The 27,042-nt window shown below is 38.4% G+C and overlaps 1 protein-coding gene across 6 annotated transcripts in view; it reads left to right on the top strand.

The window, feature by feature from the left end:
• Positions 1-27,042, top strand: part of TRPS1 (transcriptional repressor GATA binding 1) — a 210,667-nt gene that overhangs the window by 61,508 nt on the left and 122,117 nt on the right. For all 6 annotated transcript variants that reach the window (XM_052703611.1, XM_052703609.1, XM_052703614.1 and 3 more), the window contains one exon: positions 1,911-2,514. In XM_052703611.1, the coding sequence (XP_052559571.1) occupies positions 1,911-2,514 (604 nt within the window). The remainder of the gene's footprint in view (positions 1-1,910; positions 2,515-27,042) is intronic.

The following is a 27,042-nucleotide window of genomic DNA, read 5'->3' as shown; positions in this document are numbered from 1 at the left end:
GCCCCAAATGGTGTCTTGTTTAACTTGGCTTTTCAGATAACTAGCCCTTGTCTAACTTGGACTTCTTTGATGGTATCCCACCTTTACAGGGCCGACCCTCCTTAAAACTTGGCTTTTTGTATTTGTAAAATGGTTTTGATCAGATAGCACTCGTCTTTTTTGGTTGAGAAGAGAATAAGGCTTGGTTTAGAGAAGAATTAAGTTGCTAGAGAGGATATATTAGTGTCGCACTGAGAGACAAGCCAATTTTAATAAAACACTAGAATGAAAAAAGAGGAACACAGCCAGAGCAGGATTTGAACCCACAGCTTTCTTTCCCACAAGTAGATTTGGTTGCCATAAGGGTGTATGGAGAATAGCTGACTCTTTTTCACATAAGCGAGTGAGCCCATCTAGTCCCTTAAAATGAATATAAATATGGAAAATGACAAAAAGAAAACTGATATTGGACAAGTGCTAAAAAAGCTTTGATTTGAATGTGTGCTCATGTCTGCATGCTGGCACAACTGAAAGAAAATCGGACAGTGTAAATAACGTATGGTTTGGCTTTTTTGACAAGAGGAAAGAAGGAAGACAGGGGCTTCACTGTAAGTTTGGCAAGTTGTCTCTTCTAAACTATCATATTTAAAAAGGAACATTTTGTGTATCATTCTAGTTCCACAGATACACTGAGAGCTAAATCCTGCTTTTACTGAAGTTAATGAGAGTTTTGCCATTGACTTCACTGAGACCAGAATTTGGCCTCAGAAGAGTGAATTCTAGCAATTTGAGTTATCAGGGCAGTAACACATTTCTTACACAAGTTTTGTTCTGTGTGGGTAGTGAAAGGCTCGGTTTTTAGCCTGGCGAAAGACATTATTGTGGCTTTTGAGTGCACGGGGTGTGGATGTGTGAATGAGTCTGCAGAGAGAATCCATTTGCAGATCGTTTACATTTTGAGGAAGGGCAGGGATGGTATTGGACCCAGGATAGGTACGAGCCTGGTGCAGTGGGGCCTGATGCAGACAAAGAGCTTGGGCCACTTCTGTGCCGTAAACTGTTATACAGAATGGTACATATCTCATAAAAAGTGCACTGTTCATCTGATAGATAGGGTAAAGTAGTAACATGCTGTTCTAATGTAGCAACATATGCTTTACATAATTTAGTAATACTGTACTTTATATAGGCTTCTAGAGTGAAAACAGGAAGGCATGTTATTCCACACTGCTCCACAGGTCTTACCCAAGCATTTCTGTATTTGACAGGAAAACACAGTTTGTATTCAGACAGCCAACTATTCTGCTTTTACTTTAAAGCTGTATCTTTTAAAGTTGCCTCGAAATATCCACAGAGGATAAATAAATGTTATCTGTTGGGTGCAACCTTTCAGCCTTTGATGCATTCCTATCTTAAGTTAACTGGAGTTCCACTCAAAATGGTCGTTGTTAACCAAAAATATCTGAAACAGTTGGAAAGAAAAGGAATTCTTTAAGCATTTGAAGTTTCTAGCATATATTGATATTAATCCTGAGTATTTTTTTTTTTAAATTCCAAAGAAAACTATCCTGTTATAACTAATTGATTTTGGTTGGGAAAAAAAAAAATTACTCATTATTTCTACCACAGTGAAAAGTGCTGAGTACATTCTGGCAAACAAAGAAAGGGAAAAAACAAGCCCAAATCCTAGTGAAAATTATGTGAAGTTTAGAATAATGCAGTGAAGTATGAGTGAACAACAGGAAGCCGTTGCAGTGTGTGAGAGGTAGCAGCAAGATTTTTCCCTACTGTATCAGACTACAAAGCAAACCCGCTGACTTTATTAGAGAGACTCATTCTGTTTATTTATTTTCTTCGTCTTGGTAGGTAAAACCAGCAAGAAGGAAGGGTGAGAGGGGACACACTTTAATGCCCATCTCGTTTTCTTCCAGGAGAGTACACAACTGCTACAAGTGCCGTCAGTGCAGCTTCACGGCTGTGGACACACAGTCGCTACTGGAGCACTTCAACACTGTGCACTGTCAGGAGACAGATGTCACTACAGCCAATGGGGAGGACAGTCACGGTGTTTCGGCTATCAAGGAAGAGCCAAAAATTGACCTCAAGGTCTACAGTCTGATTAATCCAGACCCCAAGATGGGGGAGCCCATGTCTGACAGCATAGTCAAGAGGGAAAAGATAGAAGATAAGGAAGTGCTTAAGGAGAAAGGTTGGACTGACAGTCCCGGTGATGATCTTCGCAACGTGCCCTGGAGAGGAACAGACATTTTGAGAGGGAGCCCATCATACACACAGACCAGTTTGGGCTTATTGACCCCAGTGTCCGTTGGCCAAGAGCAGCCAAAGCCTTTAAGGGATAGTCCAAATGTAGAAGCTGCCCATCTGGCACGGCCCATGTATGGCTTGGCTGTGGAGAGCAAGGGCTTCCTGCAGGGAGTGCCGGCCGGAGCAGCGGAGAAAGCCGGGCAGCTCACCCAGCCCTACCCTGGATCCGGGGATGGCAAGGCCAAGGATGAATCCCAGTCCCTACTGCGGGTAGGAAGCTCTCTTTGTTACTTTCTTTCTTTCTTTTTTTTTTTTTTCTCGTGATTGCAAGTGTGCTGTGTTTAATTAGGCATGCAGAAGATTTCTTTGGATTCAGAGTGAATGCATGGGAAAATAAAAGTAAATATCAAGGGAAAACTGAAAGATTCAAACTTGTAGACTTAAGCTGACAGGTGAACATTCTGATTTATTGGCAGCAAACAATATATATATTGGTGTAGTATTAGTAAGCAAGTGCTTCTACTTTTGCTATTTAGCTCTGATTGAGTTCTGTTTAATCATTCCTGCTAATTGTGCAGGTTGATGATGCATTTGAAGAACGAGGGTTTAGAACCCCAGAAGGCCTCATGTGAACTGTTAATCACCGCTTAGATTTTGAGGTGATGTGACAGTTCACACTTAAGCAAGATTTTACATTATTAAATATGTAAGAACATGAAAACTGACTTAAATATTAATAAAAAGTAACCTCTTTTTTTTTTTGGTAAAACAGCATAATTGTATATCAATTTTGACACTTGTATGGTTACCTTGGAAGCAAAAAGAGGAAAAAAAAAAGAAAAGGGAAGGAGCTTGGGTGATAACGGGGAGAATTTTCATCACACCAAATAATTTGGTGTATTCTGTCATATTAAAAAAAAAAAAGCTGTGATTGCAGAACTTACCAACTTCCTCTTTTATCAAGGTGTATGTTTTCCACTATTGGTAAATTTGAGGTTAGAAAAGCTCTGAAACTGAGGAGCTGGAAGGCGAATAAGGGCCTTTCTCCTGGAGTCACCACTGTATGTTTTCTTGGGGGGCTTCCTGTCTGAAGTTTTAGGAACTGGCAGACAAATCTCACTGGAATGGAAGGGGTGGTCAGCTCTTCTTCTGTATTATCTTTTCTGAGAACATTTATAACCATATTTCATGTAAAGAGAGCAGCATGTCAGAAGAAGATAAAAAGCAAGATAAACGTTCTATTCCTTGTGTGCTGAAGTTGTACGTGTCTGTTTCTGTATACACATGTCATAAAAGCACTTTGAAAATGAAGTCAGTAATCTTAAAATATTACAGTTACTCTAATTATAAAATGATATGTCTGTCACTTAAAAGTCGGCTTGCAGTTTAGGATGACCACAATCCTTTGTGCCTTGCAGAACATGAATAGCTACGGATATCGGATGTTAAGTGTATGAGAAGCAGTCACAGAATGACAAGTTCCCTGTTGCTTGGTTGTGTGTTCATTGTGAATGGCAGGTCTATATTTTTCTCCATGTAAAAATATGCCTAAAAATATATAAATATGTCTGGCTAGCAGTGGAATTTGTGCCGTATGTATGTCACTAGTTACATCTGAGTTCAATTCTTGCTGTGGTTCTTAGCAGTGCAGAGAAGTATTGGCCAGAGGAGCCATTTGTATTTTGCATTATCAGAATACAAATAATTTTATTTTTTGACTACCTAGTAGTAAATGATGATTATGATAGTAATTATGATCTGCAAAAGTAGTATATGTAAAAATCTCTATAAAGATCAAAATTTGCTTGATGACAAGCTTAAAATCTTATGCAGTAAATAAGACCATTATATTATAATGTTAAAGTAAAAGTAAATTAAACAGGGGAAACTGCACACTGGCTGCTTCTTATGCCCTTCTTTAAAATAAGTTCAGTTTGTTTAGAAAAACAGTGATTGAGTTGTCTTCAAATCAGTATTTTTATCACTTCTGGATTTTTAGAAATACAAAGTTTGGAGTTCAGAAATAGGAATTTGCATAGTTTTCAGGAGAAAAAAAGTAGGTTTTTCTTTTTTTATGTGTGGGTAACTGGGTATATAAATTAATTCCTTGCACTTTTAAATTTTGTTAACAAAGCAACTTTTATATGGTTAGTAAAAGGATTTATTACTGGGTTAGGTCTACGCTGATGAGTAAAACCATGCCGACACCTTTCAAAAAAGAATTGCTTTTGTATACAATTTTGACAGCTTTGGTCTTTGAAGTCCATTGTTCCAAGGCTGTGGTTGTCTGGGTCTTTCCTTACTTAGAATATTTTCATTTTTGCTTTTCTTTGAAAATGGGATGAGTTGCCTTTGTCAATTGCAATTTTTAAGAAACAAGACAGGAAGTTAATTTTCTACATCAGCTGAACAGAATCCCTAGATCATTATATTTCACCACTATTACTGAATATTGGAAAATAGTGATAATTGAAACTTGTTGAAGATAAAGGATGATCTGAAGGACAGAAGAGAGAGGAAGGTGAGGGTGTGTGAATCTATGAGTGACATTCATTTTTCCACTGAGATCAGCATCCACTGTTCCCCTGAATCCATGAAAAATACAGAAATCTAGCTGGTGGTTTTTATTCTTCTATTCTTGTAGACAGAATTATGAGATGCAGAGCTTGGACTGAGTAGAGTTAGGAACTGTTCAGAAAAAAGCCTTCCCATTTGGAAAAATAATAATAAAAAAATCCCTACTGTTAGTCAACTCTCACATGATTATGCACTTTTGGGGAAATGTGTTTTTCTACTGTGAAATAGTGGGTAGGAATAGTTACTATTAGGCTAAAATCTGTGCCTTTCTATAAATAAGGGGTTAAGTCAATACATACTTGTGGTATCGTATAATGAATTCTCATGCAAAATACTGTATCCCAGGACAACTGGTGACTAGGAAACAAAACCTGTAATAAAATCACAGTAGACACCTTCATTTTGTGCTTTTGAAAGATCGACACAGAGAAAGCCAAAAATTTGGGATTACTCAGTGAATAAACACTGTGAGAAATGGACTGAAAAAAATTAGCACATCCCTTTGGTTGTGCTGGCTATTCAGTATTTATAGAGTGGTTCTGTTTATTAAGAATGATTTGTAATGATTCAACAGTAGCAGTAATACCATGTGCTTTTCATTTTTCAATTCTCTCATGATGACTGGAGGAAGGGAAAGAGGAGATAATGTTTTTCACATTTTTTTCATACAGATAGAGGTTAATATTGCGAGGCAGGTTTTTACATACTGAGTTTATGACTACGTTTATTTGCAATTTAATAAAATATCAAAGGCAAAACAGATCAACTGGGGAAAGGGTGTATATCTGCAATTGCCCACACAATTCTTTAATGATAATTTAAACTTTTGGAATTTACTTGAAGCGTCTTTCAGGCTTGTGTGTTCAGTAATCTGTTTATGTGCTGCTTTCTTGCATTCCTTCAATGCATGATGATTGTGTTCCCTCCCCAGGCTCTGTGCTACAGTAGATTATTCATGGGAGTAATTAGAGTAGGATTTATTTTCTTTTTAATGGCTAAAAGACTGAATCACTTGTAATCTTTGAGGAGCAGGACATAGTGCAGTGGTGATAGCTTGAGCTCTACATGTGTGCAAGCACACATGTACAGGGGATGCACCTTTCTCCCCAAGAGAGCTTCCAAGCTGTGTGTGTGTGTAACTGAATCTTTCTCAGGGGCTTGGTACACTTCTGCGAGTAGCTTTAATTTATTTTTCTTATTAAAATGTTTCCAGCAGCTGTACTTACGGTGAATCTGTATGTTTTGCAAACGGGAATTAAAAAAATGTACCTCAGCGTGGTACAATGCAGACATTATTTCAGCTCTTCCTTAGAGTAGCTGATTTTCTAGTTTAAAGATTTGTTGATACTGGAAGGTCTATTGAGATGCAAAAATGTTCCTTTTTTGGGTAGCACATTGCCAGCCAGCAGACTCTGGGCCAGGCAGATTGTTTAATGCTTTGACAACGCTGATCTTGGGCAGCAGGAACTTTTTGCTAAACTGATTTTAAATGAAGTGTCCTGTTTTGTTACATGTGGACGCTGCAGCACAAAGTTTTTCACTAAACTAGGAATCGCAGCCTGCTCCTTCGGATCTATATGCAGACCTAGTTAGCCCCCCCAGAGGCGCTGGTAAACACTGCTGCCTCACATCACAGTGCAGCCCATGCAGATGCAGAATAGCATGATGGGTGTGCCCTGCGGGGCTGCAAATGCCTGAAAGCACAGGGAGATAGATGCCAGTGTATTAATTAAAATTCATGCAACGAGTGAATTTGTGTGCCATCGGAGGGAGAGAGTGCGTCAGATTATTGCAGAGGTACTGGTGGTGGTTGTCAGAGAGAGATGGCAGGCTTTGGCAATATATATCCAGCTGAAGTTATGGTAACATTTGCTATGAGCTTTTATTACAAGGGCAAAGGATAAAAACAGCTATGCTATTAAATCAAGATTATGTTGCACCATGATGTGTGGACTCTTCATAGGAAATCACAGCTTTTCAAGGAAGTTTCCATTTACTTTCAAAAGAGTTATTTTTCTTTTTGTCTCTAATATTTACAGTCCTGGTATTTCTTACAGCGTTCTGTCTGGAGCTGTTATATGGCTTTAAATTTGGAGAGAGAGACAATCAGAAGAACTTACTCTCCCACTTTGCATTCTTTTATGTGACTGTTTGTGGCTAATTCTAAATGAGCAACACATACGCAAGTATCAGTAAATTTATATGTGATTTGTTCATTTGATATCACTTAGTAAATACTGGATGCAGTGCCTAGTAGTGAAACATTATTTCTCCTGTTATAAAACACCGACTCCTGCTACCCACAGTTAGATGCCAGATTCCTGCAAAGTGGTAGAAAGGCTGAACTGCCTTTTGTGATTTCCAAAATCTAGGTCCCTCCTAAAGGAATGTCTCCTAAGTATTTCCATGGAAACCACAACACATACAAAGAGCAGAATAACACTATTTGGTAGAACAAATTCTCAGCTACAGAATACTATTTTTCAGCATAGTCAGCATCATCAGTCAATTTGTGTGGATGAGACGGTTGAGATGCTCTTCATTTTGTGGTGCAACAGCTGTGCATGGCTGTCTGGAACATGATTTGTTTTTCACGTTGCTGTTGCCACTGCTGAAATGCACCAATTACCGCCTCGATGTGCTCACATCCACTGTTTGGTGTCCATAAACATTCATGTCAGTGGTTGCCAGTTTTTCAGCATGGAAGAATTCAGTTCCACACCTTTGCTTTACTTCCACGTCAGGCGCTGTCTTGTCAGACTGCCCCCCTGCTGCCATGTGCCACACAGCAGCAACACTTAACGGAATATTGTTGGGAAGGTTCAGCCTTTACTGCCATGCCACCAACATCCATCTCCAGTGCTGTGGGCCAACATAATGGAAACAGGAGACGTTACTTTTGGAGTAGTCCTCGTGAATATAAACATAAAATTCTTGGCCAGAAGGGCAGCATAGCGTTGAGGTGAAACCCGCCTCCCTGGTGTTGGTGGAGGTCTTGCTGCTGCCTTCAAGTAAAAATGTGTTCTTGGCAGTGCTACTGAGGTTAATTTTGGTTTAGGTGTGATTTTTTCTCGGTTGCCACTACAGTGAAGTGTATTTAAATTTTTGTACGTTTTACCTTTTTGTCCTACATCTCACATCCAGACAAGTCTCAAAGCACTATTCTCGATGGTGTATCTACAGAATCAAATGTATTGTGCGTAATTGTCCCGTAAGACTTGTATTCAAGTTGGTGGAGATCTTGGATTCGGCAGCTCATCTCTCAGCCGAGTTGGAAAAAAAACACAAGCAGTCCTTTAAAGAAGAAACATCTGAAATAGTTTCCCCATAGCTGCATCTCATTTTTTTCCCATTTCCTCTGACTCTGTTAGAGATCTTTCAGGAAGTATTTATAGTCAAGGCTATTCATTGCCATACAGGTCCTCTAATTAGCTGGGGAGAACTCAGCAGGCACTGTGTCTTGCTAACGCACACAGCTTCGTCACGTCACGGAGCTGCCAAACACTCTGGGTTTTTTAGGAGCACCTGTTTCCACAAGTCCGTGCCTGGGGAGGTGGTGGGCTGCTTTGTAAATAGAAGTACATCCTGGAGAAGGGCAAGAATTGTCCAACAAGGAAAGGGGGAAAATAAAGATAGGACGTAAAGAGAAATGTTTTTAAGGCATTGGGTTTCCTGCATAAAACCGCAACGGGTAGAATCCCGTGCTGAGGAGCGGGCTGCGAGCAGAGCTAAAATAACTGGTGAAGATTTGAAGTCGTTGTGAAACAAACATGTACTTGGCTGCTTTTAGCAACTACTGGAACCAAACCCACAAGAAATTGAATGTTTTGCATTACTCATCGTGACAGAGTGATCAGATAGGACTAGAAAAAAAGTCACTTCTAGAAAAATGTTAACCTGCCCAATTCAAGGCATGTTTCTGGTTTCTGTGCCGGGTGTGTCTGACATGTGGAGAGACAGCCCCACCTCGCGCATGTTTACCCGCCTGACGATGCTTATTTTTTTATTTATATTTCTTTCTACAAAATGTGGTTGGGAAAAGCTTTAAATGATAAAATCATTATTAGGGTGGGGCATGGTAATAATGCAAAAGGGCAGCAGCTACGTCAAGATCCTTGCTGGAGAGGTGAATCAGTGCGGGAACAAAGGGCTGGGAGGGCTGGGACAGGCCCCAGGCGCTGCGTCAGCACCAGCAGCCTGCGCTGAACTGCCGTGATCAATAATGATGATTCAAGCAGGGAGAGCCAAGATAGATCTTGGTTTAAAGCAAGCTGCTTGGGTGGGATGGGAGAGATGAGAAGAAAAGCACCTTCTCATGGAACTGAATGGCCAGAGCTGGCTGGCAGTCAGTGCCGAATGCAGTGAACTCAGTTACACGCTACCCTTACTAGGTGGGGAGGACATTTCTTCTGCCCCCCATGGGTCTGATGCGTGGTGCCTGGGCGTGGGGACAGGTTTCAAAAAGTGCAGTGGTAACAGGTCTGCTGTTACTCTGTGTTGCTAATAGGACTTTGCATTAGATTATTTACCTGAAGTGGAAACTTGAACTGTACGTAGAAACAGGATAATTTTTGCCAAACTTGATCCAATAGGAAATACACTTTCATATTCAGGGGCAGAACTTACTGCTAACTTGTAGATTTTCAATGGAAAATTAAATTTCATAGATGAATGCAGGCAAGGATTGTACTTAACTCTACTTTTGCCTGAAGTACTGGGGTACTGAACAGTGAAAATCTATGCGAAGATGCCTCTAACATCTGGAAGTGCAGAGTGGCTTTCTGTGTTGAATTTCTGAAAACCTTGTACATGTTCTTTGGTAATTAAAAGGCACAATAAATATATTCTTTTAGAGAAGGAGTATTATGATAGACAGCGAGTAAATGTTTAATTTATTGGACTAAGAAAGGATCATTGTAATTATAATTGATTTGAGGGAATCCAGATGCTATCTGCATCTGAACAAATTCAAAATGGTGAAGATTTAAAAAGAGATTTGTGAACAAACAGTGCACATGTGTTCTGGGATTTTTCCATGGAGGTATCCAGGGGCTAATACACACCATTGAAAATGGCAACTGTGGAAAATAGCTGTTATATGAACAGATGTGTGCTATAGCAAAATGTACATGTGAGCTATGCAAAGTGTTTATAGAACAACTCTTGTTACCTTAGTACTCCTCTAATCTGCATGTGACCACCTTGCAAGTAGTCAATTTTAAGATCTCTAATTTAGCACAATTGATTTAGTGAACAATTTCCTGCCTAATATAATTCATTTACTTCTTGTACGAAGTTCTGTTTTTAAAATGAAGCTTTATAATGGCTAAATGGTTCTGTTGATGTTTTTCTAAGCAATTTTTTTCTAATTCTTTGCATATAACAGGAATTGGTAAGTATATGTGTTCTGTGCCACTTTGCATTGTTCTTTGGAGTTCAGGTAGGATATTCTTTATGCAAGACAAAAGGAGTAAAGATGATTTTTGTTTTTGCACTGTGCACAGTAATAGGTTTCTGAAATGTGGCACAGGCTGTACAGTGCTTTGCACAAAGCAGGGCGGCTTGCTAAATGGTCTTTGCAATTGTTGCTTGGTTTGCGTACCTCTATGCTGCCTGAGATTTGCAAATATGATTCTTCTATTGTTATTCTACATATTACATAATTTTATATGTAATATTGTATCATATGCCATGTGTTGCTCAAATCCTGGACAGCATTTACAGCTGCAAGAAGGATACCTTTCCATCAAAGAGAGAAGAACAGTTCAAGTTCAGATTGCTAATCGAGTGCTTGGGAGTTGCCACTTGTGTTTGCTGTGATAAGCTGGTGAATCACATTTGTCCTAGTTAGTTGGTTAATCCCCTCTCATTTCTTAGCTGATCTAGGATTTAGTCTCCTGGTTCTGTCTGTGAAATGCGAATAAGGGCAGGCCATTGCCTCGACAAGTTAGAGATACTTTAAAATCTGTATTGTGCGGTGCTGCAAAGAGAGTCCAATCCATATGCATCCTGCATCAGTTCTGGCAGTTACCTTCTCTGAGCATTATGATGTAACATATTGCAAAAATACTGGCAGAAGAGAAAAACTTAGGAAATACCACAAATTTAACTTTGTTAACATTTCTCTTTTCGCCTTTATGTCAGTTAAAAAAAAAAAAAAAAAGCTTTTTTGAAGTGGGGCATCCGTGTTTCTTGTTTGACTTTGACCTCATTTTGGTTCACATGCCTCTGATGTGTAGTGGCAAACTACACATTTTCACTTTTGGGAAGAAGTCTTTGACAATGGCTTAAACTGCAGTCTTTAATCATGTCGGTTGCCTCCAGCACTTGCTGAGAGTAAAATTCCACCCTCTTCGTTTTCAGATGGATTGGACTGTTGGCTGTTACTCCTTGCAAGACCGTCAGTGATTTGAAAATTATGTTTAAATAAAAAAAGGCAAGGAAAAAAAGAGAAATAATCAGAACATTTGTCAAGGAATTTGTTATGAATGGTAATGAGGAGCAATGCAAACAATCTTGGAATGGGTTTTAATTCATATGTTATTCTGGGAGCCTGCAATTTCTGGTGAGAACATGGCATATTTTAGGTCTATTTCCTCCAGTTTCTGGCATGTAGCAATGCCTGTTTTGTTCAGTCAGATGTTCAAATGAGAATTTTGGATGGTTAGAACTAATTTTAGTAGATGGGGGGCAAATTTATTATGATGCCACAAATAGAGTTTGATCACAGCTGCTCGTTACAATTATAAAAATCGGCTGTGAAGCACTTAAACTATATTTACTGAATGAAAAAAAAAAAAAAAAAAGAAACTCATCTATAGAAAACCCTGTCTCATTCCCTTAAATTTCTGGCAGTCATCTTGTATATATAGCCAGTATTTTTGAGTTTCACTTGATCACGCTGCCAGATTACTTTCCTGCTGCTCTGCCCACACCTCCCGGCAGTGATATGGTGCTCAAATGACTCTCCCATTCTTTCACGAAGAAATTGTATCATTTTTTTGGGGTGAATTTCTGATCTTGTTCTGAAATTACAGTGAATCACATGCAGACCTCTGGAGACCTATTAAAAGAAATGTTAGGAACTTCACTGGAAGTTGGGCACTTCAAAGCTCTCACTTCTCCAGTCTGTACATGACTAAAAGGCTGTAAGGCAGACGCTGCAAGGTTGGTGAAAACTTTCAAATCAAAGACTTAATGTACTACTATTAACCTCTTTGTAAAATGAATGGAGAATGATATCTTTACATATTTAAGAGTTCTTTTTCTGTCAGTAACTGCTTTAATGTTCACATTATGATGTTGCTGAGTTAGAAGAGAAAATACTGACATGTACACCCTGTTGTTTCAATCATGGCAGCTGCTCTCCCATCCTAGAGTAGACTTATTCCAGACCCGTGTAAAAGTTTGCATTGTGTAGAACACATTTTTTTTGAGAAACACATTTTCACAATTCAGTTAATAGACTCAGCTATGGTGATGGTTTTGGCATTCCTCTCTACAGCTGATAAAGAAGACAAAAAGCTCTCCATTGGCAGTAGCACAGTGCATGATAGTGTATTGCTGAAATTGTTTTATATTTGGATGGGATATATTGGAAACTTGGATACTTTCTTTTGTTTAAAGTTCTTTCAAACCCTACCTTATATGCATGGTTTGAGGAGCGGAGAGAGTTAATGGAAATCTTGATTAAAATCTTGTTGGCTTCAAAGCTTTTAATTCTTGCAAACAGGTTGGCACCTTTGTTTGCTTCTGCATGTACGTGTGTTTTACTAGTCTGTTTACTGGCTTAAAAATTAGAATGAAATTTAAGAAATAGGATTTATTTTTTAATTGAAAGTACCTCTCTACTGATCACAGAATCTCCTGCAGTTGTTTAGCAAAATGGCTTATAGTACTAATATTAATCATTTTTAAAGCAAAGAGTATGTTCCAACTTTACTGATTTTTCCATTACAGAAAATTATGTTCTGCTTAGTAGAAGTTTTAAATCTGGCTTAATTTCTAAACATATCCTTTCATGCATAAAGGACTGTAAGCTTAATTGGCACTTAATCAATGTGTCTTTGCCTTATAATAGTCAACTAAATGGCTGAAGGGTAGAGGTCTTTGCAATGAACATCCATAATGACTGTCAGAACAGAACTGATGTAGGGACTTCATTTACAAAAATTAAATGTCTTTTAAATTTGTTCTCTCAGTGTAGGCTGTCTCAGTAGGAAGCTCTGCTTAGTAACTCTTGGTGTAAGACTCATCTTCGGACAAACCTTGTGAATGAGCATTCATATCTCAGGAGAACAAGGCTCTGAGCTTTATTGCTTCAGGTTGACTTGGTGTGCTTCTTGGCTGAGCTTTCACCCAGAATGTACCCTGTCAGTGAGGGAATGATGGCCTGTCCAGAATACTCAATACCCTTCTTAACAAGTGAAGCAAGAAGGCATGTTTCAGACAGTAGTCTCCCAGATATTTTACTGTTGTGAGAGAGGAGCATTAATCAGTAAGCTGAGAAATATTCTATTTGTGACGGATCTGTAGGTTCTTGGCAAAACACCTGAATTTTCTGAAGCCAGCAGGACCTCCATTCAGGTGTCCGCAGTGAACATAGAACATTCTGTTACACTGGCTGTGTAGACTTTCCAGACAGCTTTTCCTGAAGTGTATATTGTCTGCATTGTAAATTAAGGCTTCCTGATGGGGAGAGATTAAGCAAAATTTTCTAAATTACCTTTTCTTCTAGACATCTGCACTTTGCCATGATTGTAGACAGGGTGCTGGTCTGAATAGTCCTTGCTCTGACAGGTTCTTTCTTGACTGCCTACCAGCCAAACATAAAGGGCCCTAGAGATCTGATATCCTTCCTACCAAAAATATTCTTGTGGCCTTGATTTCTTTCATCAGCATTGCTGAGTAAACCTCAGCTAGGGTAAGGAGACATGTTTGAGCACAGCAGAAGAGCAGAATGGATGAAACTACAAATTGTTAGTCTGTTAAACACAGATTATGTCTTTGGGTACAAATTCCATTAGCGACTGAATGAATCTGGATGGGTAGTAGCTTGTGGAAGTATTTGTTATGACAAAACCAACTTTTCATTAATAGACAAAGTTATCCTGTTTTTCTCTGTAGTCTGGCCAACATCAAAATGTTTTAAACTAATTTCAGACTTGTAAAACACTGTCTATCAGATACAGACATATGGATTGAACTAGTAATTTGCTTGCCATCTGCTGATAAAGGAAGGAAAGCATCTAAGTTGAAAATGAAGATTTTTTTTTCCCATCGGAATGTCATATGGTGCCTTTAGTAGTTGTTTGTATTGACATTTTTATTGATTGTTATGTAAAGTGTTACACTGCATTGACCTACATCTGTTTTCAATCTAATAATTATGATTTTTTTGGTTTACAAAATATCTGTAATCATTGAAGGCTATTAATAACGTAGCTTGAAAATAACCTGTTTAATCTTAAATAAATGGATAACTACAGCTTTTAATATGTGAAGCAGGAATAAGCATATTCTTTTGCTCATTCTTCTCAGCGTATGAAATAAAAAACAACCTAGCCTTCCAACAGTCTTTATATTTTCTTTTAGCTAAAGTTTCTTTTTCTTCCTGAACGATAGGACAGACTCCAGGAAACACCATAGATCCCCACCATAAAAACAAGCAAACAAACCTGCCAAAACCTTTCTGCTTAGGGGAAAACAGACGTGAGCTTTCTGGGCTTTCCTCCTGACTGCCTCTAGGAGTCTTTTTTCACTAGCTCTGATGGTTCATGTAGGCCAAGAGTTTGTTACTCTGCTCTTTGATGAAGCTGAGGTATTCCAGCAGTGGCTAAAATGTGCTCTTTCATGTGGGCTAGCAGTGTAATAGGCCAGGATGGGTCAGCAGCTGATTCTCCCTGGGAGTAATAATAATTAGTCTTTAATGAAAGTTTATTAGTTCTTTTAGTTGATGCTTCTTACATGCTTGTTAATTTTCATGAAGCATTTAGACTTTCTCTCATTAAAAATGACATACCAAGTACAAAACGCAGTGACTTCACAATAGATATATTGCTTTCATAGATAATAAAACATATTTTCCATCAGTGCTCCAGAACGTGTAGCTTTGCTTATTTAAATATTTCATAATAAATACTTATTTCAGTCTTAATTCTCCAATTTTTATTTCATGCTGAAAGGTAATTTTTTTTTCAGTGATTTCAGTGATCCATTTTGAACAGATAGTGCTAAAAATGCTCATGAGCTGCGTGCTTAAACACAAATTGTGTATTTATGAAAGTTGTGACTGAATTGTTGATTTTCTTTTAAAAAAGACAAGCACGTTTTTTCTCCATGCAGCAGTTGGATTATTGAGTCATTTGAAGCATGGCGTATAATAGATACACCAAAGAATATATGAACTTGAAAGTATTATGAAAAATCACTACATGTCTGAGGCACTGTTTCTGCTTTTATAAATACCTGTTTTTCTGACAATTGTCATTCTCTTTTAAAATGACATGAAAAGCAGATGAACGGCACACAGATCTGTTAGCACGTGCCTTCATCTCATTCCTGACTATGGTCACCTACAGTAGCACCTGAAAAAATTGAACAGTTATGTAAATAGCAAGGTTTCCAAAATGTGCATTTAATTACCATTTTCCATTTGGAGTTTATGCTATGCAGAAAGCTGTTGCAACAGTAGCACCATTTTAACAGATGGACATTTGTTGCAGATGTACTGACAGGAATTGACAGCTTTGACAGCAAGAAGCCCTGAAAAATAGGAGGAAAATTGAGATCGTGCTAGGGAAGTAAGAGCTTAGGTAGATGCAGCACTCCTGTACTGGCTTAGGGAGGACCTCAGTTAACACTATTACTACTAGTGATACTACATCCACCTTTGTTGTTGTTGGGTTTTTTTGTCCTAAGCTTCATCCGTATACTGTATATTACTTTGTATTGTGTTTCATTGCTACATTCCAGCACAGTAATTCTGGACCTATGCTGCATCTAATGCTCCTATCAGTTTTTGTTTTGTTTTTAATTCATTCAAAACAGCTGCCCAGAGAGCCTGTGGACATCCTGCCTCTGGAGATGTTCAAAGCCAATTTGGATGGGGCCTAGTGTTAGATGGGGTCTAGTGTTAGATCTGGAGGTTGTGGGCCTGTCTGCGGCAAGGGAGTTGCAGCTTGGTGATCTTTGAGGTCCTTTCCAACCCAAGCCATTACATTTTTATTTTCGTTTTTAATAGGACTTATCATTCTGTATGGCATCTGAAAATATTCTTTACATATATGAAACATACAGTGCAATTAATAAAAATATGGGCACTTACGCATGTTTGAGTATGCTGATTGCATTAAAAGGATTACTTCACAATAGCCAGGAGGATATCAGCTGTTAGTCTGACACTGTCTACCAGAAACCAGTAAACTTGACGTTGATAGACATATTCACGTCATGGTGTTAACAGCTGTTTACATACTTGCAAGTTTAATGTGTAGCTTGGTAAGCTGCCTAGGAAAGAGATGAGAGTCTGATCGATGGGATAGGAGGAGTCATGATCTCTTGTCTTAGACAAGCTGTATGATTTGGGATGAATTCAAGTTTTTTGTGCTTCTATTGATGTGTGTGTTTATTATGTAGTAGCTTCCAAAGAACATTAAGATTTATGAATATTAGCACGTTTCTTTAGGAACGCTGGCTATGAGGTAGTTCAGAAGAAAGAAGGTATGTAAGTAATACCTAAAATGCTGTATGTCTGGTATACGCTTCTTGTCTGTCAGAGCTGTTCTTGCACTGATGATTGGACTTACTGAGGTGTTACTACACTTCTGACACAAACAAATGGTTGTAAAACCATTTGTTTCAGGTCAAGGTGTTGTGAACAGCAGGTAGACACGAGTACTGGGTCTGTATAAACAACATGCTCCTACCATGGGACTAACAGGTCCAGAGGAATAGCAGCGTCCTTCTCAAACACAGCTCATGTGTGATTCCTCCTCTTCCCCAGCATGAGAGAATGAACTGCAACTGTTTATTTTCAGCACATGGTTGATATCTTTGTCTGTCTGTCTTTAGATCAGCTGTGTCTTGTTAGAGACTTTACTCTTGAGCCCTGAGAATCTCACTCTCCCTTTCATCTCCCTGCCATGTAACTGTGGTTTGTTAGAAATGACCGAGAAAAAAATGTAAACTTAAAGAAATGACTAAGAACTCTATAGCTAGTTTCAAATGCAAGACTAACTCAAGGCTGTATGTAAAAGATTAGTCTGTGTATTGTCAGATATATTTACAATATCTCTCAAGATGACGAAAGAAAAACTTCACAGTTGTATCTACCCTTTGAGATATGTCATAAAAAATGTTTCAGTCTGAACTTTTCTTGTTAGACATAGCGTTTCTCTTCGTCTCGTGCAAAAGCATAAAAGTGTGGTATTCCTAGCTTTATATAATCCCAGAATATACCCATATATTGTATAAAAAATCCTTGGCTTTATGTATACAGCATGTGCTATATTTATACAGACAAACTTAGATAGTTCAGTTGAGTGGCTATAGGAATGCAGCTGCAGATGAAGGAGATGTAGCAACAGGGGGACTGACATTTGAATTGTTTGTGCTTTCTCTACCCTTAGTATCTATGTTCCCAGCCCCAACAAGAGTTATTCAAGTGTCTCAACAGAAAATACACATGTAATTTTTTTTGTGTGTGTGCCTGCTAGTGCTTTCACTTACGGATCATGCTTATGCTGCTGCTGCTGATCTCTTCAGCTGGAGATCAGCCAACTTTCAGAGCACTGATAGTGTGTATAGTCAGGACAAGATTATCAGAAAGCATGAGCTTTTTCTTTTAGCATGGAGCTTTATTTGTTACTTTGCAATTGTCAAAAGCTTCTCAGCAGGTCTTGGTTTATACTTACAGCACATTTGTGAAGTGAGAGTTTTTTTCCTTAGCTGACAAAAGCTGTCAAATCTTTTGGTCTACCATGGCTTCTTTCTGAATATTTAAATATAAATAATGAAAGAAAATGATAAGTATGTTTTATAAATTCATATCCTCAAAATGATAAATCACACACAAACTTGATGACTTGAATAACTGCATCTATTTTAACCCACTTGCTACCATTGTTTTTTTTTAGAGATGTATGAAAGAATAATAGAAACATAAATATTAAAAGGAAAGTTCAAATATACACTTTTCCTCATCTGTTAGGGTTTCTTTGAGAGCTCTACCATGATCAGCATACTTATGCTGCTCTGTTGCTGGTATGACATGTCTGTCTCACATCCTTTTCTGGGGGAAACTAGTGAACAATTTGGGTTACCTCCACTAAAAATGCTGGAAGCACAAATGTCCAAAATATACTGACAGTTGTGCCAGTGTAAAGCAATACAAACAAAACCAAAATATTGAATATTGAATAAAAAATTGTTTACGACAAATATTTGGCTCGACTTTGTAGATAGCATGAAAAAAGGATGACTTTTTTTTTTTTGTGTGTGTGTGTGTGTCTGAAATTTGGTATTTTTCTTTTAACTAAGTATTCAGAGTATCATAGAATGGTTTGAGTTGGAGGCAACCTTAAAGGCCATCTAGTTCAACACCCCCCCCCCCCCCCCCCCGCTGTGGGCAGAGAGACCTCCCACGAGACCAGGTTGCCCAAAGCCCCATACAGCCTGGACTTGAACACTTCCAGGGCTGGGACATCCACAGCTTCTCTGACTGTATGTGCCTGTGCCTCACCACCCTCTGAGTAAAGAATTTATTCGTTATATCTAATTTAAACCTATCCTTTGTTAGTTACTAATGTGACCATCATTAGATAACTTGGAGAGCTATATAGCATTCTGACTATAAAAGGGATAAAAAGAACACCTTAAAAGAGTTTATGAAGTTGCTAGGAAAATGAGTATAATGATAGCAGCAGGAAAAAAGTGTATCACGGCTTCAAAACAGATGGACTCCTCTAAGGAAACTGTCTGAACATGGCCAGGGAACTATAAATTGCTTTAGAAGATACAGCTTTTACTGCAGATGGCAATTTCCCAGTCAGAAAGTGAAAGCCAGAACAGGGATATGTGCATGCAGAGAACTGTACTGAATGTGCCTAACATCTTGTGTTTGACATACATAGAAATTTAAACTGGAGTATGAATTCAAAAGACTAATGTACAAGTTCTGAACATGAAATATGTCTTAGCATTCAGAAATCTAGCAAGTGGCTTTCAGGCATGGAAAATTACAACTAAGTACAGAGTCAGAATGAAATTGTAGCACTGAAACAGGGCATTGCCTTTGACTGTCATTTTCAATCACTCTCATATTGAATTAGGACAGAAGAGCCCTCTCTTTTTTTCCGTGTGTCAAGCTGGTGTCATTTCAGAGTCACCAGGTCAAAAAGCAGTGATTTCCTTCTGAGGCTGGTGCTCCATTTTGCTTTATTACCCTGTTTGACCTAGACCTGATTTCACTGAAAGAGATGAGTTTTGGCTTTGTCTGGGATTCCTGCTGTTGGAAGTGATCTTCATACCCCAGGAAACAAAACTCCCTGAAGTTACCCCATTCCATGGACTTCCAGGGCAGGGCTTGTCTAAGCAGCATGTATGAGTTAGCTGTCTAGGATTCTTGGAGTCAATGCAAATTAAAACAAATGTGAAGTACAGAATGCAACTTGTCTCATCTGAAAAAAGATTGCTGTACAGAGAACTGGTGCTTTTTTGACGTTCGTTGTATCAGTTCCATTTCCAATGGCTATGAAAGAAGCCTGGTCACGTACTCAGCAATTACAGGAGGTGATAAAAATAAAAGGTGTGCCTTCTACATTCTATGAACGACCGTGTTATCAGTGCTGCATGTAGGAAGAAAAACTTTGTTCATCTGCAATAATGACTGCTCTGTCTCCAGAATGTAATTTGTCAGCTAATGGGGAGTACTAATAGAACTTTAATCAAGAAAGCAAGTTGGAGGTTCTATCTGAAACTTAAAATATTATCTCATGGAATAATTGTGGTCTCCTGTTGTTGTTGTTGTTTCGTTTTTTTTTTTTTTTTTTTTTTTTTTAAATATATATGTTTGCGTTTCTAAGGGGGCATCTCTCTCCAAAGGGATTAATACAGGTCTGTTGAAGATGAAAGCTCTTTTTCAGTACATGCGTTTGTGTAAGGTAAAATGATAGTCATTCTCTGGAAGCGTATTTAGAGACAAGTTAAACTAATGACTGTGTAAGATAAAACAAAAATCAGAGGGAATGAAAAAATATTTGTGAAACAGAAAAAGGAAGTAAGATAGAAAGGAAAAGTTAATGAGCTTATTTGTATAAGATAGGGGAAGATTATTTCAGTACAGAAAGCAGAGAACAATCTGTTTCCTCTTGGGTGAATTGTTGAAAAGTTGAGGAAGCTCAACCTGCAAGAAAGCTAGGGAAGGTAATGGAGTGAGGGTTTGGAAGAGAAAGGCCTGAGAGGTCAAACAGTTACTTGGTACAGTGACCCAAGCCCTTTTTATGAAGTTTTGCAACATAGATATTTTGGCATTATTTCTTCAGGCTTCCCTTTCTCTGACTACCTGCCTAATCTGCAAAATTTGCCTCAAAGTCCACAAATAATCTGCTAATGCCCATTTTAAGTTACAGAAACTCTGAGTGATTGTAATTTGCTGCCCATTATACATTAGTCAGCTGTTTAACTCATAAATTAAAACTCTGACCTAACGTTCTCGGGGTTATAATACTCAGTGTTATTCAGCTTCAAACAAGAACAGTAGCTGAGAAATCAAGAAATGAAGCACACTTAATCAGGAGTTTGGAAACTGAAAACCAGTTTAGCATGTATTGTCTGATTATCCTTGGTAGGAATGACCTTCCCAGGTCAGGTACCTGGATGTATTCAGAAAGTGAATTGAACAGAGCAGCAATAAAAAAGCAAAAAAGGCCACTGCACAGCATATTTCATGGGAGTAAAGTGGGTGGTGTTACCCACTGTTCAATACTTTCTCCTTTATGTGCATGTGAAAGTCATTCTGTTGCACACAAGGGCTGTGCAAATCATGCATGCTTAGAATAAACAAAAAAGGAAGCATCTTGACTGGGCATTGAACAGTGTATCTGAGATTTACTACCTTAGACATTTGTCCTGCTTCCTTACCACTCTTTGTAGGATGCTGGTTATCTGTAGGCTTCCAGCTTACCTGTTTTCTCGCATCTTTTTTTCATGACCTCATTTAGATATCCTGTACCTTGCAGTTGCTGGGACGTGAGATGAATTTCTGGGAACTCTGTATATGGTGAACTGTAGCTTTGAGTTTTGAAACCAGGTTTTAGTGGAATGTGTCTTAATTGCTCATGCTTAAGTGGTGGGTGTGTTGAAAAAAGAGTAGGTTTCTTCAAAGAGGAAGAAAAAGAGCTCCATGACTGGATGCTTATGATTCAGTATCTGTCACAGAACCAAGACGAGAATGGGCAAAAGTCTTCTGCTGGAAGCACTGAGGATTCAGGAACTTCTGTGTCACCTAATAGGAACCTGAGTTAGATACCTATGTATCTAATGTACCTATGTATCTAAAACCTATGTAGTCTTCAAATCCTTTCAGAATTGATGAAAAGAGAGAGATACCTCCAGAATGCAAATTAAAGCAGAAGTGTAATTTCTCATTGCCTGTCTGGTGCAGGTAGCTTGTGAAGATTGCTTCTTAATTGAGGCTTGTAAATTAGATACCTGAAATTAGGTGGTATTGATGATTCTTTGTAACTCTTTCCTAAGTTTGAAGGCATTGTAGTGCAAAGAATCCTACTGGCAAAAAGCAGGTGTGTGTATTTGAATATTGTTCCAGATCATTTCACGCTCAGCTGTACTGACGCAGAAGTGTGCATCTAAGTGAGGTAGTTCTGCAGAATGCCAGAGCTTGCCTGAAGATGATCCAAGAAAAATGAGAGGCCAGCTCACAGTATCGATTACAGACTCATTCCTGAATCTTTTGTTGTGCCTAACATCTTTCTACACTGCTTTCTGCTCACAGATCTCTTAAGTTTATCCACTCCCTAAGCACCACTCACACCACTTCACAGACAAATTAAAACAAGGAAAACCACCTGTTTTTGAGGTGCTCACTAAAGGAGTATTTTTTATTCATTCTCAACCAGGCATTAGCAGACAGGCAGGGTTTTTGCAAAGAAGAGCTGTCAGGGATATTGTGATGGGGCTGCACAGTGTTATACATGCAGAGCTGTGAAAAGGAAGTGGAGGCGATAACTATTAGTTCATTATCATAAGAAGTCCATAAAAGAAAAAAGAAAAAAGAGAAGCAGAACCCTCATCATACTGAAAAGGACCAGCATCCCTGCCAGTAAGGCCCTGTAATGCTGAATTTTCCAGCTATGCTTAGATAGTAGTTTTTGTATGTTTCAGAACTGTTTTATTGTTAAATTGTGTGATTGACTGCTTTTTACAGTTGATTTAATCTCTTCACCACTGAACATTCTGTAGTTCTTCCCTTTGCAGTGTGTTCTTTCTGAGTTTCTGAACAGTGCTAGCAGAAATGCTATTTCACAGAACAAATAAGTAAATAAATAAATTAAAGGTTATACCTCACTTCAGACATGTTGAAGGCACTAATGTGGTAATGCTGCTAATTATGTTTAGGCAGCAAAATGTCTCCTAAGTCCTTCAGACACAGTAAGGATGAAAGGCTGGTCCTAATGGTATCTCTTCTTCTTCTACTTTAAAGGAACTGATGTGTCTCTTGTTTATGAGTTTACGGACGTTTTTATTGCAGCAGGGAATTTCTCCACCCCAGTTTTATGGGGCAGCTGTAAATGTTCAGCAGCTGGGATTCTTGCAGCAATATGAAGAAAGTCTTTCTTAACATTTCCATCTTTATAATAGCACTATGATAATGGTAACTTTGATTATTTAAATAATAGACGAATTTACACTTTTTGTTTTATGATTTTTGTTTTTTTGTTTGTTTTGTTTTAAATGTTGTGAATAATATTATTTATCTCAGTTACTCATTATCCTTCTCTCCTAAAGCTAACAGTTGAAAAGCAGCAAACTGCGGTTCCCGTTGCTTGTTACCACTTGCTTGTATTGAGGTGTGAGGACAGATTGGGTGGAACAAATGTACTTAAGCAACTAGATTGATAAGGTGCACAGACAATGTCTGGAGAAAAACATGCTGGTTTATAAAATAATTTTAACAATGTGGTATTTGCAAAACAAATAGGAACTGTGGTCAAACATAGTGTAATGGTGTATCACAGTGAAGGAAATAATATTTAGCTTTCTGTTGCTGCAGAGGGATAAAGAGGACTCTTCTGGGCTTGGCTGCTGTGGTCCTTCAGGAGGAAGGTGGTCTCTGTGTGGTTTGTAAACATTCTGCTCTGTGCATCTTAGTACAGTTTTTACTGTAAGACCTTGCTGTGGCTGAGATTAACAGATTATTGAGCATTTAGATTTTTCCATCTCATCCTGTTTTATTAAGGAATACCTATATGCCTTCCATTGCTTCGCAGAGGCAAAAGGACTTTGACACTTTACTTTTGGACTGAGGATGACCAAAAAGCAGGTCTGGGGAACATCTGTGTTTCTTTTCAGATTCACTTCAGCTGATCCAGTTGATGATTAATATATGCTCATGTAAGTGTCAGAAACCAATCTTACCTAAAACAGTGATAGAATAGGTTAGCTAGTATACTCTTCAAATGCAGTGAACACTGTATGTACTCAATTCTCAATAATGTAATTTCCAATCAGGCAAAACCAGCAAGTTAATATGATTCTACCAGTGTCCTGCTATCCTATCCAGGACAAGGTATGTCAGTTACTGTATTCTAATTGCTTACTTAATAGACTTCATCTCTGACAGTGGTGTACAAGTCCAGTACTGGATTGTCTCTGGAGGGCTTCCGCAGCACCAGCTGAGATCAGTGTCTGAATTACAGCAGCACCTGTATCAGTAGGAATATGGAACAAAGGTCAGAAATAACATAGAGAAACCAGCCCTGGCCATGATTTATGTATATTCACTGCTGAGGAGTGGTAAAATTAATCTTTTGTTGTTGATGTTGTTTTTGTTTGTTTGTTTGTTTGGCTGCTTCAATATTTTGATAATTCAAGAAGATATTAAATTATAAGCGATTGTCTTTTTTTCCCTAGTGACATTGTAGTTGGGTATTGGAAGTGATGCACTACAAAGAGTATTTATGATTTGTTTGTTGTGTCGTCCCCCCCCCCCCTCCTTTCCTCTCCAGCCAACCCCCTGGTTTAGCGATTAGCACAGGAGCCTTTCACACAGTGTTTTGAGCTCAGTTCCCTGGCTGCAGTTCACTCAACCTTGACGTAAATCTCAAATAAGTACTTTGTGAGAGGTTAGCCTTTTGTGCAGGGTGTGTGAGAAATCCTGCCTGACCAGGTTTGTTACAGAAACCAGTGTCAAATTGCTTTGCCCCAAGTGTTTGAATATGAAAGAGGGGAATGGGGGTGGGGGGAATCGTGCACAGAGCACCCTCATTCTCCACTTCCAAGAGGCTAATTGTTCAGGAAAAAAAAAACCCAACACAACATACCAACAACCAAAAACAAAAAACAACCAGTGTTTGGATTCATCTTGTGATGATCTGAGGATGTCTGGCATTGTGCAGGAAGCTTGTGATGATTTACAGTGCTCAGGTACAGTGGGCTATGTCAGTCATTGAATCTGCGTTTTGTTTGCTGCTTGTTGAGGCTGGTTGCTTTTAATGTAATCTATTTGATCATGCTCTTTGCCTTAGGTGATCAACAACCTTTCATGTAAATCTTTGCCAGTCTTATAAAACTAAAGGAGAAGGAAAAAAAAAAAATGAAACCAACACAACACACCAAAACACCAGAACTGTAGTCATGCCTTCTCTGTTGATGTCAGCAATGTCATACAGAGGCAGATAAGGTATGCAACCCACCCTTTTAATAAGGAGAACATCTCCTCCCTTTACATTTCTTTTTTTTTTTTACTATGTATTTTTTTTTTTCTCTCAAGAAAGTTACATCCTTTGGAAATGGAAACAATACATTATCATATTACCTCAGGGCCTTGCGCATGTAAAGTCTGTTGAAATCACTTTGCCATTCTTCCACATAGCATAAAAGCAAGTTGCTCCCAAAGAGACTTAAAATTCAACATCTGTACTCTTCTGTTTCTGCTAGCAACCTTCCCGGTGATTGCAATTAAGCATTAGTGAAGATCTTTTGTGTTAACTCTTTCATGCATGGGAAGTAGATTGACAGGGGTTTGCATAAAAACTAAGGGTTTGTGGCCGAGGGCTGTCAGAAAACATTTGGACAAGTCACCCGGTTTATCAGAGGGTTACAGTAAGTGGCAGCAGTATTGCTTAAAGGTAATGAGACCTTTGGCTTAACAAAGTTAAGAAGTGATGCAGAATCTTCAGAAAGGGACAGAAAGCAGCCTCTCTCACCAGGCAGCTAGGGCACATGCAATTCTTCAGCAGTGAAACATTGCACAGAGGCTTGCAGTCTTGCATGAGCTGTGGTTTATTTAATGAACCCACAGACTTTAGAGGCTGGCTTGGAGGTCTCTGAGTAGAAGTGGACAGGAAGGAGGAGGAAAAAGTCTGGAAGGAAGAGGAGGAGTCCTCTGTTTGGTAGGTATTACATTTAGGTGGAATAGACTGAACATAAACAAACTTTGAAGACCTTTATTTCCTTACTGCTAATTACCTTCAAAAGCCTTGACAGAGATGTGCAATCTGAATTTGAGTCAGTGAGTACAATACAAGAACCAGAACGTGGTCTGTCAGGTGCCATACACTTGTGAAGAATCTCATATTAGTTGGTGTTGATCCAGAAGAACTGATGTTATACATGTTTTCATCTTTTTTTTTTCCTTCTGTGCTTTGATTATACATTAAGAAATAATGTGCTAATTATGGTGAGTTCCAGTAAAAATTTAGTTACAATGCTTTCATGACCACTTTGCATTTTGTTAAACAACTTCTAAGCATAAGATAATCTTAAAATCTTGTGTGTTGCTTCAGGCTTTTGAGATATCATTTCTCATAATAGTTATCAGTATCATCATAAAAAAAAAACAACCTTTCACTCACAAAGCATTTAAACATTATGATCTGGCAGACAAAATCAGAAAATGACAGTGAAAAATGTCCTGAACCCCTCCAGAGTGCCTATTCAGGAATTCAGTGATTCACAACAACCTGACCTTTCTAGAATGGACAGTACATTTGGATGTGAAATATACTTGCAGAGTTGCATTATCAGCCCATGAGGAGTACAGTAGTCTCGATCATATTTGTTCTCAATTCCTCATGGATCTACACTAGATGTGGTATATAACACAGATTTTCTTGCTTGCTTAGTTTATTAGATTGACCTCAGTTCTGTCTACATGTTTTATGGGAATAGCTCAAATGAGCTCTATCCAGCCAGGAGAGTCTTAGAATCAATGCTCTGATTGCAAGAGGGCTGAGAAGGCAGATAGTGTATATATATTTAAATCTTATTTCTTTTGATGCAAGACTTTCATCTTTGAATTGTTGGCTGATTGCCATTCTATTATCTGACACTTGTATGTTTGCCTTTTACACAGTTCTTTAACCTTTACTTCCCTTTTGAAACCTTGTTTTCGTTATTGTTTTTGTGTAGGGAGCTTTCCTTTTTGCTTGTATATTTCTTTTCAAATGCTTGTTTTTCACTTTCTCATCTTTTAAAACCACCTAACTAATTTTTAATAAGGCAAAAATGCATCACCACATAAAACTGCTTGCGTTTTTTTATTTTTCCTTCATTTGTTCTGTATCATGCAGTCACAGCCCCCGTGGTGTTAGGTACCACTCAGGTAAGAGGACACGTTCTTTGAATAATGACATGAATTTTAATGAAGTCTGTAGTGGAATTGAGAAAAAATAAATAGACATTGGCTACTTGTATAATAGATCAAATAATTGAAAGCCTTTTCCAGACCACAACAGTAAAACTCCAGATGAAAACTGTCTTATTTACTTACTGTAGGGATAACTAATGTAGTATTTGATATCCAACCTGACTGCCTTTCCAAAGCTAAGAACATGTTTTCCTGAATGCAAGCTGCCAACGAGGACAGAAGTGTGTGTTTTGGGAATCTGTTTGGAATGAGCTATTAATCCAAAGGGGCTGCTATCTGTGAGCTCAGGGAGGGGGCTTTCTTTGGCACTAGGAAAATGTCTCCTGGGTAGGCCT

The sequence above is a fragment of the Tympanuchus pallidicinctus genome, unplaced genomic scaffold (genome assembly GCF_026119805.1).
Source record: "Tympanuchus pallidicinctus isolate F22 unplaced genomic scaffold, pur_lepc_1.0 scaffold5, whole genome shotgun sequence".
Taxonomy (NCBI): domain Eukaryota; kingdom Metazoa; phylum Chordata; class Aves; order Galliformes; family Phasianidae; genus Tympanuchus; species Tympanuchus pallidicinctus.
Note: the sequence above shows the minus strand (reverse complement) of the source record. Positions and strands in the feature narration are given on the sequence as shown.